The sequence below is a fragment of the Erinaceus europaeus genome, chromosome 21 (assembly GCF_950295315.1).
Source record: "Erinaceus europaeus chromosome 21, mEriEur2.1, whole genome shotgun sequence".
NCBI classification, from domain to species: domain Eukaryota; kingdom Metazoa; phylum Chordata; class Mammalia; order Eulipotyphla; family Erinaceidae; genus Erinaceus; species Erinaceus europaeus.
Window position 1 is genome coordinate 40,549,788 of NC_080182.1, and position 13,102 is coordinate 40,562,889.

General features: G+C 43.3%; 1 protein-coding gene across 1 annotated transcript in view; it reads left to right on the forward strand.

Annotated features, from left to right (window-relative positions):
- Positions 1–13,102, forward strand: part of KAT2B (lysine acetyltransferase 2B) — a 138,061-nt gene that overhangs the window by 96,364 nt on the left and 28,595 nt on the right. Inside the window, exons 9-11 of the mRNA XM_060180874.1 lie at positions 897–1,033; positions 4,895–5,103; positions 7,964–8,090. Coding sequence (XP_060036857.1) covers positions 897–1,033; positions 4,895–5,103; positions 7,964–8,090 — 473 coding nt within the window. The remainder of the gene's footprint in view (positions 1–896; positions 1,034–4,894; positions 5,104–7,963; positions 8,091–13,102) is intronic.

Below are 13,102 nucleotides of genomic sequence, written 5' to 3' on the forward strand. Positions count from 1 at the left end.
AATTCAAGGCCCCGGCTCCCCACTTGCAGGGGAGTCACTTCACAGGCAGTGAAGCAGGTCTGCAGGTGTCTGTCTTTCTCTCCCCCTCTGTCTTCCCCTCCTCTCTCCATTTCTCTGTCCTATCCAACAACAACAACAATAACTACAATAATAAAATAACAAGGGCAACAAAAGGGAATAAATAATATAAATTTTTTTTAAAAAAGGATTAATTCACCGGCAAAACAAGTTTAGTACTTTACCCCAAATATATAACTAACACACATATTTGAGGGAGAGAAGGAAAAATTCTGCAGAAGTACCAAGAGAACTAAATCCTCTAGTAGGGTCTTGGAAAAAAAAAATCTCTGAGCAATTAATAGATCAGTCTGATAAAACGAAAACTAGTCAGGATTCAGAAACCTGAAAACATGATCAAGACACACAACCCAATTAATGTAAATGGTCATTATTTCTAAAATAAATCAATAAAGAAAAGACCTCCCCACTGCAAGATATTGCATATCAATAATACGTTAGTCTTTCTTTAGTCTGTGAAACAAAATTCAACAATTCTGACATTTTAGTATCATATGGGGTATGTTCTCTGACAACAAAGGGACTAAATTATAGATTAAGGAGCGTTAAGACCCAGAGCCGCCCTTCCTGCTGGCTAGTGAGGATGTGCATATGTGTATTATGTAGAATCTATATTAGAATGAAGAGACTGTTCAGAATGAAGTTGTGGTTGAGTGTTACTGGGATCTCCTCCATTGCACCTAATCCCACAGTAAGTGGAGAGAGAGTTGGTTTCCAACCCCACAGTATTAGAAAATTGACCAGATTAGTTGACATGTGTTTTCTCCTTTGCGCTCACAGTCACCCAACTGTTTATCCTTTTGTTTTGATCATCACAGGGGAAAAGAGGAAAATGAATGACTCTCATGTTCTGGAAGAGGCTAAGAAACCCCGAGTTATGGGGGACATTCCTATGGAATTAATCAACGAGGTCATGTCTACTATCACAGACCCTGCAGCCATGCTCGGACCAGAGGTCAGTGAATCCAGGCAACTAACTGGTAGACCCTCCACTCTCTGACCATTCCAGCTGTCGTAATGGAGCTGGTTATCACTGAGAGTCGGCGTGCCCACCAACCTGTTTTGCATTTAACTTGTGTTGTGGTTCAGAGGGGGGAGCATCGCAGGGACAGGCCAGAGAGCTGATTCTCTTTGATCAGATCACATCATGAGGAAACATAGTAGCCGTCTTGCATGGTTGAAAGGTGCTCTCCCCACCACACTGGATAAAAAACTATTTTTAAAATTAAAATAGCATTGTATTATAACATTGTGTAAGTTTCAGGTGTGTGTCATTGAAAGTCAACATGGGTGTCACTTTTGTCTAATGATACTTCTTTTCTTCCCTTTGGAAAACAAGAATTGATCAGATAGTTCTAAAGTTCAGATAGTTCAGCCCTGGCTTATGGTGGTATAGGGGACTGAACCGGAGACTTTGGCGCCTTAGGCATGAGAGTCTCTTTACATAATCATTTGCTATCCTACCCCAGCCCATGGTACTTTTCTGACAACCCAATAGATGATAGTTGATTCAGCTGACTAAAGGTTATGCCATTAAATATCTGTAAATTACTACTTCATCTATGACAGCATATTATCTTTCCATAAAATTATGTGTGCCTAGTATTAATAACTTTTTTAAATTACTAAATGATTTTGAAAGTGTAAAAAATTGTAGTAAAGGTTCATAGACCCTTAGACCTCCCAGCTGTCAGCATTATGCCTGTGTTTGCCTCACTCTCTCATGAACCGTTTGAAAGTCCTTCAGATCTAAATACAGAAGACATGCCACTTCCCCCCAGGTGTCTCTCTCTCTCTCTCTCTCACACACACACACACACACACACACACACACACACACACACACCCCCTCACCCTCTGAATAAATATTCTTTCTCTCTCTAAACATAGGTACAATGTATGATAATTACCACTCAGAAAACTTAGCAAGGTGATAGCATTAATGTAAAATACAGAGGTTGGCAAACATTGGACTACAGACCAAAATTAGAGAATAGGCTACATTTATAAATAAAACTTTGATTTTTGTTTGGTTTTGTTTTTTAATTGCCACCAGGATTATCACTGGGCCTCAATGCCAGCACTTATGAATCCACCACTCTCAGTGGCCATTTTTTCCTTCCTTCCTTCCTTCCCTCCCTCCCTCCCTTCTTTCTTTCTCTCTTTTTCTTTTATTAGGTAGGACAGAGACAAATATAGAAGGGAGGGAGAGAGAAAGTGAGACCTTGCACACCTGCTTCACCTCTTAGGAAACTTGCTCTGTGCAGGTGGGGAGTAGAGGCTTGAACCCAGGTCCTTGCACATGGTAGGAATGTGCGCATTAGCCAGGTGGATGTAAATTAAGTTTTGTATACACTGCCAAGAGGTAAAATATTTGTTATCTGACCCAGTGTAGGGAAGCTTGCAACGCTCTTCGTCTACTATCCAACCTAGTGAAATTCCCCATTTACCCAGAGTGTGCCCTTTATGATATATGCTACTGTTGTTGAAGGCTCTGTGATGAGCTAGGCATTTAATCTAGGCTTGGTTTTTGTTTTTAATTTTTTCTTTAAAATTTAAAAAAAATTATCTTTATTTATTTGTAAGATAGAGACAGCCAGAAATTGAGAGAGAAGAGGGAGAGAGACCTGCAGCCCTGCTTCACCACTTGTGAAGCTTTCCTTGTGCAGGTGGGAAGCGGGGGCTCAAACCTGGGTCCTTGTGCACTGTAACATGTGCACTTGACCAAGTGTGTCCCCCGTCCCCCTTTAATTTTGCTTTTCCTAATGCAGTACTGAGGAGTGAACACAGTCTCACATATGTACCATACTGTCAATTTCTCTCCCAGCTCAAATTTGATCCTATATTTATCTAGACAGAGAGAGACAACGAGAGAGGCACCAGAGTAACAGTCCACTAGCATTTCACTGTGTTATTCAGGATCCTCCCACGTGGTGCTGGGGACCCACCCTAGAGCACAAGGCAGGGTAACACAGACCTTCTGCTGGCTGAGCCGGCTGCCAGGCTCGGGTTTCCTTTATTTCCTTTCAGCTTTATTATAATTCACAATACTTTCACAATCCTGTGCAGTTTTTTTTGTAGCACTGCCATTGTAAGAGTCCTGGTCACTCATTTTTCATAAACTCCCTCTTTTTTCTTTGGATTGATTTGTTTGTTTACTCATGTTAGAGTCAAGTAAAGCCTTTTGGGTAAAAGTACTTTTGTCCTCTCTTATTTCATCCAAGGGCAGGGCAGTTTAAAATATTCCTGACAGCTTCTAGGAAATGAAGAAATGGCTTAGATGTTATTTTTGCAAAACATCTCTTAAAATTTTCTCAGTTTGTCATGTTTCCCGAGATGATTTGTTTTATGGCGTTGAGGATAATTCAGAGGGCTGGGGTGTAATAAGTAGAAAGATCTCATTATACAGTTGTCCTTTCCGTTTCCTTCAAGTTCCCTAGTCGTGGGGATTTAGGGCTGAAGTCCCTTTTATCTACTTGTCCTTCTGAGATTGACCAGCTTCACAGAATAGCCGAGCTCCATGCCACACCCCCCACCCCCGCCCCTATCTGCAGGATGCAGATGCAGTCACACATTTCAGAATTGTGGAGTGGATTTAGTAGTATGCTGAAGTACACTTGTAGAGAGTGACACACACACAGGAACTTCTAAATTTTCAGCAGTTTTGTGAGCTGGCTATTAAATGTATTGGTAGCTTGAAATTGACCCCAGTGACAGCCAGTGACCTGCACCCTCAGCCCCAGACCAGTGAAGTGAACGAGTGCTAATTCTTTCTGAGAGAGCTGTTCCTTGGCTGTTCCCCTGCATTCCACAGGGCGTGTAAAGTACTAGCACAGGGTTGTGCTTATAGGGAGGGTGCCGAGTGGGTCTTTGATGTTCTTCTGGGGGGAAAAAAAAAGTCCTCCAAAGACACACTGACAATGTGATGTGAGTGTGACTGAGGCTGTTGGGTCTGCATCCAGAGTGGAGGGTCTGTTTATAACATTCAGCTGGGTGAGGTGCCTCTAAATTTGGGGTTCATTGACTACTGCACCTCTACTTCCAGGCCAAATTCCATTCCATGTTCTAAAGAGCATTCACTTACTCATATGGGAGATACTCTGGTCTCTCAAAATTTCTACCTTCCATCCATCCATTCATTCATTTTAAATCATGGCTTTCTCGAGAAATCTTGATGCAACTACCCCCACTTAAAACTATCTACTCATTCATTCATTTAGTTTCTGAGAGGACCGGGAGAAGTTGAGAGAGAAGGGCCATCGAGAGGGAGAGAGAGACAGACGCTTGCTCCATTGCTTCCCCACTCATGAAGCTTCTTCCTTCCTGTGTGTAGGGACCAAGTGTTTGGACCCAGGTCCTCAAGCAGGGTAATGCCTGTGCTCAAGTAGATGTGCCGCTGCCCAGCCCCTCTCCCTTTTCATGTTTAAGACTTACAGAGGGAGAGGGACGGCCAGAGCACTGTTGAGCCTATGGACTGCCAAGGAGGGAATTTAGGACCTCACATATACAAGTGCTATGCATGATACCCAGTTTCTGCCCATCCACCTTCTCTTTCCTCTCTTCTTCCCTCTCTTTCTCCCTTTCTTCCTCCCTCTCTCCCTCCTTCCCTCCCTCCCTTCCTTCCTTCCTTCCTTCCTTTTCTTCCTCTTCCTCTTTGCCTCTCTCTCCTTCTTCCTTAGAGTTGTATGCTTGATAGCCTGAAAATTCACCCACGCTCATCTTATTAGAACAAAGAGAAGTATTGAGCTATGCTAGCTAGCATCCTTCTCTGAAGAGAAGATCGCTGTGTAATATTTTCCGGTTTCCTCCATCCTAGACCAATTTTCTGTCCGCACATTCAGCCCGGGACGAGGCGGCGCGGCTGGAGGAGCGCCGGGGTGTGATTGAGTTTCACGTGGTCGGCAACTCCCTGAAGCAGAAACCAAATAAGAAGATGCTGATGTGGCTCGTGGGCCTGCAGAATGTCTTCTCCCATCAGCTGCCTCGGATGCCGAAAGAGTACATCACGCGGCTTGTCTTTGACCCGTACGTGCTGCTTCCCCTTTTGCTCTGCGCCTTAGTTCATTTTTTTTCTTCCCCTCCAGGGTTATTGCTGGGCTCGGTGCCTGCACCATGAATCCACTGCTCCTGGAGGCCATTCCTTCCCCCTTTTGTTGCCCTTGTTGTTGTAGCCTCGTTGTGGTTATTATTATTGCCATCGTTGATGTTGTTCGTTGTTGGATAGGACACAGAGAAATGGAGAGAGGAGGGGAAGACAGAGAGGGGGAGAGAAAGACAGACACCTGCGGACCTGCTTCACCGCCTGTGAAGCGACTCCCCTGCAGGTGGGGAGCCAGGGGCTCGAACCAGGATCCTTATGCCAGTCCTTGCGCTTTGCGCCACATGCACTTAACCCACTGCGCCACCGCCCGACCCCCCACCTTAGTTCATTTTTAAGTGAAAGAGTATTGACACAGTGAGAAGTCAGCCACTCACCCGCTGACCCTGATGCCTCTCACATAACTTGTTGTTTTTTGTTTGGTTTTGTTAATGACAGTGAATTTTTAAAAAATTTTAATTGCTATTAACTCATCTGTTCTTCATTCATGAGAACAACAAAAAACATAAATATGAAGCCATATCACTTTTTTAAAAGTTTTTTAATATTTATTTATTCCCTTTTGTTGCCCTTGTTGTTTTATTGTTGTAGTTATTATTGTTGTTGTTGTTGTTGATGTCATCGTTGTTGGATAGGACAGAGAGAGGAGGGGAAGACAGAGAGGGGGAGAGAAAAACAGACACCTGCCGACCTGCTTCACCACCTGTGAATTGACCCCCCTGCAGGTGGGGAGCTGGAGGCTCGAACCGGGATCCTTGAGCTGGTCCTTGCACTTTGCGCCACCTGCGTTTAACCCGTGGCACTATCACCTGGCTCCTGCCATATCACTTTTTAAATAGTTAAAACATCCTTGGTTTTGGTGTCTTAACTCAGTACCATTGTTAACTAACCAGGCACCGAAAAATTATTGGGTCACTGAAAAAGTCATGATGCATTTTTGCATAGAAAAACAAAAACTAAGTCATGACTTTGCCGATAACCCAATAGCAGGATATAGGACAGGTTACCTTTGAAAACAGATCGCTTACAAAAATACAAGCAAGGTCTGGGTTCAAACCCCAGTCCCCACCTGCAGGGGTTGAAGATTCATAAGTGGTGGAGCAGGGCAGCAGGTGTGTCTCTTTCTCCTTCTGTATCTCTCTGTCTCACTATAACAATCAAATGATTTGTTTGAGCCCCTGGCTCCCCACCTGCAGGGGAGTCACTTTACAGGTGGTGAAGTAGGTCTTCCGGTGTCTGTCTTTCTCTTCCCCTCTCTGTCTTCCCCTCTCTGTCTTCCCCTCCTCTCTCCATTTCTCTCTGTCCTGTCCAACAATGATGACATCAGTAACAACAATAACAATTAAATACAACAATAAAACAACAAGGACAACAAAAGGGAAAATAAATTTAAAAAAAGAAGGAAAGAAATATTATGGGGTGGAGAGTAGACAGCATAATGGTTATGAAAAGAGACTCTCATGCTTAAGGCTCTAAAGTCCCAGGTCCAATCCCCACACCACCATCAACCAGAGCTGAGCAGTGCTCTAGTTTAAAAAAAGAAAAAGAAAAAGTTGTGGTATATATACACAGTGGAAAAAAAATATTATGGAATCCACAGATGAAATTTTCTAAAACCTGCATTACCAAATCCTATCAAAATATATGAATTTGAAAAAGAAAAAAAAAAGAGAGAATCAAAAGTTCACAGGACTTTGTGAGAACTACGGTGACTATCTTTGCAAGGGTGTTGACACAGAGCCTTGGTGGTGGGTCTGATGCAGACCTGCTTCACCGCCTGTGAAGCGACTCCCCTACAGACAGGGAGCCAGAGGCTGGAACCAGGATCCTTATGCCAGTCCCTGCGCTTTGTGCCACATGCGCTTAACGCTACCGCCTGACCCCCTGGGGATTATTCTTACCCAGCCAAGCAAGAAAGGTAGTTACACTGTTTCTAAGAAAACTTCATTTATCTAGCCACTACTAGCCACTATCCGCACAAGCTTTCATCAAAACCAAACACCAGGCATCCAAGAAAGGTCTGAGGCATACAGCATAAGAGTACATGGGCTGGCCGGTTAGCTCAGTTGGTTAGAGTGTGGTGCTAACAGCATATAGGAGTACTACAGCTGGTACTGACTGGCACTACACTGGACAAATCCAACACCAGGGGCTTGGGGGGCAGGGAGCGGTGCACACAAAGTCATGAACAAACATGGCGTATTTCTGAAGCATCCTTCCCCAAAGCATTATAGAAATACTGTGAAATAGGGGGAGGGGGCCCAGGCGTGGGGCACCTGGTTAAGTGCATTCACTAAAGCACACAGGGGCCCAGGTTCAAGACCCCGGTCCCCACCTGCAGGAGGAAAGCTTCACAAGCGGCGAAGTAGGTCTGCAGGCGTCTCCCTGTCTCTCTCCCTCTCCCCTCTTAATTTGTGTCTCTATCTAATAATAAATAAAAACATTTTTTAAAAAGAAATATTATGGGAGCCAGGCAGTAATGCAGCGGGTTAAGTGCACATGGTGCAAAGCACAAAGACTGCGTAAGGATCCCGGTTCAAGCCCCCGGCTCCCCACCTGCAGGGGAGTCGCTTCACAGGCGGTGAAGCAAGTCTGCAGGTGTCTCTCTTTCTTTCCCCCTCTGTCTTCCCCTCCTCTCTCCATTTCTCTCTGTCCTATCCAACAACGACGACATCAATAACTACAACAATAAAAAAGGGAATAAATAAGTATTAAAAAAAGAATAATCTCCAAAGTATGTTTGTATAGTCAAGGCAGATACATTTTGATGTAATCTTTGTCTTTCAGGAAACACAAAACCCTTGCTTTAATCAAAGATGGCCGTGTCATTGGTGGGATTTGCTTTCGTATGTTCCCGTCACAAGGATTCACAGAGATTGTTTTTTGTGCTGTGACCTCCAATGAGCAAGTCAAGGTAAGAGGCATCAGGGAACTGGGGGGCTTCTCACTCAGGCAGGTTGCAGATGTCGAGAAGGTCTCACTATGAGATGCATGTCTGGAGAAGGCTCAGAGTGGAGTTTGGGACTCTCTGCGAATTCAGCCCAAAGTATAGAAATAGATGTGTGTGAGGTGCATACATAATCCCACATGTTAACAGGTGCCTCCCTGTGCCGACGCCGGCTCACGTACAGAGACTACGGCAGGGATCCTTGGAAACGGGTCTCCTCGGTGTTGTTGGTGCACACGCACACTGGCACATACACGCACACGCGCACGTATTGAATTGCTAGATGGACATAGTGCCACGAAGATTTAGCACGATTTATACGGCTTACGGCTTGTACTTCAGAAGGATTTCTTTTTTTTAAGTTTTTTTTATATTTATTTTATTTATTTATTCCCTTTTGTTGCCCTTGTTGTTTTTTATTGTTGTTTTTATTATTGTTGTTGTCGTCATTGGATAGGGCAGAGAGAAATGGAGAGAGGAGGGGAAGACAGAGAGGGGAGAGAGAAAGATAGACACCTGCAGACCTGCTTCACCACCTGTGAAGCGACTCCCCTGCAGGTGGGGAGCCGGGGTTCGAACCGGGATCCTTATGCCGGTCCTTGTGCTTTGCGCCACCTGCGCTTAACCCGCTGCGCTACAGCCCGACTCCCCAGAAGGATTTCTTATTATCTTTTCCTAACTGGGGTATAAGGTGACAGAATTGCTCTAAAGGAAAGCCGTGAAGAATCTGGGGCCAGGTGGTGGTACACCTGGGTAAGCACATACATTAAAGCAAAGACCTGGGTTCAAGTCCCTGGTTCCCACCTGCAAGGGGAAAGCTTCACGAGCAGGGAAGCAGGACTTCAGGCCTCTGTCTCTCCCACTAGCTCTATTTCCTCTTCCCCTCTTTATCTCTTCCTGTCTCTATCCAGTTATAGATACGTCAAAGATGAAAGAAAGAAAAGCATTTGAATATATTTGCTGTGAGTGTTAGAAGCAAGCTCTCAGGCTTTGGAGTGTATTACTACTAGCTGTCTGTCTAATTTACCTTCCCAAATTCTCCAGCTCAGTTCTTTTCTTCTCCAAAAGGACTACTGTTTCATTGTTTTTACAGCATGTACCACAGTCTGACTGGATTAAACTAGACACTTAGTTGGCAAAAAGGATCCTGACTGTGTTCTGCTCTATTCTGCTTTTAGGGAAATGGAACTGGGAAGTGTCTTTACAGTGTCATTCATGTAGTGCTTCGCTACTTTGACATATATCACTCAAAGATATGCTGGCTGTTGTAAAAGATGAATAGTCAGGATTATTCCTTTTTTTAAAAAGATTTATTTATTTATTTTTAAAATAGCATTTATTCCCTTTCGTTGCCCTTGTTTTGCTGTTGTAGTTATGATTGTTGTCGTCGTTGTTGGATAGGACAGAGAGAAATGGAGAGAGGAGGGGAAGACAGAGAGGGGGGGAGAAAGACAGACACCTGCAGACCTGCTTCACCGCCTGTGAAGCGACTCCCCAGCAGGTGGGGAGCCAGGGGCTCGAACCGGGATCCTAATGCCAGTCCCTGCACTTTGTGCCACCTGCACTTAACCTGTTGTGCTACAGCCCAACTCCCAGAATAGTCAGGATCATATGGATGCTGAGAAAAATGTTGTTACAGTGAGATATGGCATGTAAATGTGAGCCACGCACAGAATTTTAAATTTCCTCATAGCCACATTTTAATAATATATTAAAATATATTTATGTTTATTTGTTTATTTATTTATTGGAAAGAGACAGGAATTGTGAAGGGATGGGGAGGGTGAGGGGAAGGGAGAGGGGCCAGGTGATGGCACAACAGGTTAAGTGCATGTGTTATATGCCCAGGGACTCCGGTTCAAACCCCGTCCCTACCTACAGGGGGAAACATTACACGTGAAGTAGTCTTCAGTTGTCTTCTCTCTCTCTCTCCCTCTTCCCTCTCTGTTTCTCTCTATCCTATCAAATTAAAGTTAAAAAATCTTAGAGGGGGGGGAGGGAGAAAATCTTAGAGGGGGGAGGGAGGGCGGGCGAAAGTGACACCTGCCGCACTGCCTCACCGTTCATGAAGCTTTGTCTCTACAGGTGGGGGCTGGGGGTTGAACTCAGGTCCTTGTGCACTGCAACATGTGCATTCTAACAGGTGTTCCACTTCCTGGCCCCTTAGTAACATTATTCCTTGATTTTTTAAATATTTTTTAATTTGAGATAAGTTGACAGCAGAGGGGGAAATAGGAGGGAGAGAGAGGACGGCACTGCGGTGCTGCTTCACCACACATGCAGCTTCCGCCCTCAAGCAGAGATGAGGTGCCTGAACCCGGCCCCTGTGCATGGCCACACGGCAGTCTGTCGGGTGTGCCGCACACTGTCTGGCTCCACCGGTGGTCGCATTTTGAAAAAGTAGATAGCCAGCCTAGGCAGTGGTACACTTAGTAGAACACACATACCGCGCTGCTTGAAGACTTGGGTGCAAACCAGAGAAGCTTGAGGAGCAGTGGAGCAGTGCTGCAAGTCTTGCCTTCTCTATCATAAAAGAAAGGGAAAGGGGGAAAAATAAAACAAAGGTCAACAGGGGTGGTGGGGTTGTCATGCAAGCACCGAAGCCCAGCAATAAATAACCCCGGGGGCACACAGGCACCAAGCAAATGGAAGCTGGTTAATTAAGCCTCTTTCCAGGCTGGTTTATTTTTATTTTATTTTATTTTATTTTATTTTATTTTATTTTATTTTATTTTATTTTATTTTTGCCTCCAGGGTTATTGCTGGGGCTGGGTGACTGCACTGCCAATCCGCTGCTCCTGGGGCCCGTTTTCTCCCATTTTGTTGCCCTAGTTGTTGTTGTTACTGTTGCCATTGCTGTTGTTGTTGCTGGATAGGACAGAGAGAAATCAAGAGAGGAGGGGAGGACGGGGGCCGAGAGAAAGACAGACACAGACCTGCTTCACCAGCTGGTTTATTTATTTAATTTATCCAGTGTATCCAAATTATTTGTCATTGCAAGAGGTACTTACTCAGTGACACCAGCGGTTCCTGAGACACTTCACATTCTCATTCTTTTTGTACTTTGTACCTGAAGTAAATCGAGGAATATACACTTGCAACATGTCTCAGTTCGAAGTAGTCACATTTTAAGTGCCAACCCGACAGGCACTTGTGACATCAGTATCTGAGTGGTTCCAAGGATCTCGTTCCCTCCTTCGAGCTAGAAGGAAGCAATGCCATTTACAAAAATCCATTAAGTTACTGGATGGAGTTGTTCTTTGCTTGAGGGTTACGACTAGTGCTGTGGGTACTTGTGCTTTCATTAACAGCTGCAACCTGGTGACACAGCCAGTTATAACTGCTGCCATCTATTTTCACGGACACAAACTGCATCAAAGGGAAAGTAAAATTCAACATCTTACATTCTTCATTCTCACTGAAGAAGGCAAGGATCCAGGCAAGGATTCGTTTGAAACAGAGCTCTGTTTTTTGTTTTGTTTTTCAAGAAATTCTGACAACATGTCTTTAGATGGTGCTACTGCTATGTTTATCAATTAAAAAAAAAAAAAAACTCCTTCTTGCAAAGTGAGAAGCAATTTCAAATGTCCAGAGTTTAAATTTACTTAAAAGGAGAAGTTTGCTTGTTTTTTTCCTACTTAGAGGAGGTCCCGGGCTTAAGATGTCATTAAAAGGATTGTATAATCTTTGTTTTCAAAGATAGTTATAACCAAGCACGCTGTTTGGAAAGGTGGGTTGGGTTGACTTGGACACTTTTAGGGACAGCAGAGGGAAAATAAAAGTATTTCCTGTGAGTATATTGGACAGTAGGTTCTTTCCCAAACCATGTAATTTTCTAAAGACCAGGAGGAATGTGGCCAAACATCACAGACTCAGCAGGAAGAACTAGAAAAAATAACTTTTGTAAGTGACTTGAAACTGGAGTTTTAGAAAACAAACATTAGTCTTTTAAAACTGAATAGAATGAGTGAATTTCATGGACTTAGTATTGGTGGCATCTCTGTTTAAAACAAATAAATTCGTAAGTAGAATTTTAAAGTTATTAACTAATGTACTAAAAAGCTTGCCTAAAAGTGCTTTAATTTTTTTAGCCATTTCTTTTGGAGAATGAAGCATACATAAAAACTCCTGTGGGTTTGTTAACTAAGTTTTTTATTTGAATTTATGTTGCTCAAAGAACATGCAAGATGACATATGAGAACTTAATTGAAATGTCTTATCTGCCTTGAGGGTATCTTGTCATCTGAGAACTATTTGGGTTTTATAGTGTAGGAAACTTTCAACTTAACTTGCTTAATACTCATTAGCCACAATAAATACTTAAACACTGAAGGTACCAGATGAATTTAGAAATGAATCCTCTTGACAACTGTTAAAAATAAAATAAAGACATGCAAACAAGGGAAATAGTTCTAGGGTAAAAATCTAAACATTTGCTTAGAATAGCTTAATGCTGTTTATGTTCTCTGACCAAGGAAATACTTCAGCTCCCACTACTGCCAAGCCTAGACACAGAGTGGATTCAAGTTTAAAGCCCAGTCCTCACAAGCATTTGGAATCTGGAATTTTTTTTTTTTTTAGTAAGGTAACAAATTAGTGACCACTGATGAAAAATATCTTAAGTATCTTTTGAGAAATTATTTACAGAAGAAGTGTTAGTGTTTTTCTTGAGTTAAACCATCAGGCTGTGAGCCCTATGGAGAACACTCATAGCTCTATGAACTCCTTACAAGATGAAATATATAATATGTGCCACATCAAAGTTAAAGTGAGTTTAGTTAAGAGTTTTATCAGGAGGTGTTGTTTTCGCTGGGCTGGCTTCACGGGCGGGTAACAGACGACCCGGGACTCATGGCTGAGTTGTACGCAGGCAGTATCTCTTTATTCATGCAGGACATAGCGCAACCTATACCAAGCTAAGCTAAACTAAAAACTACAAACAATCTTGTCCTTATCAATATACTAGCCCAGTAGGGTAG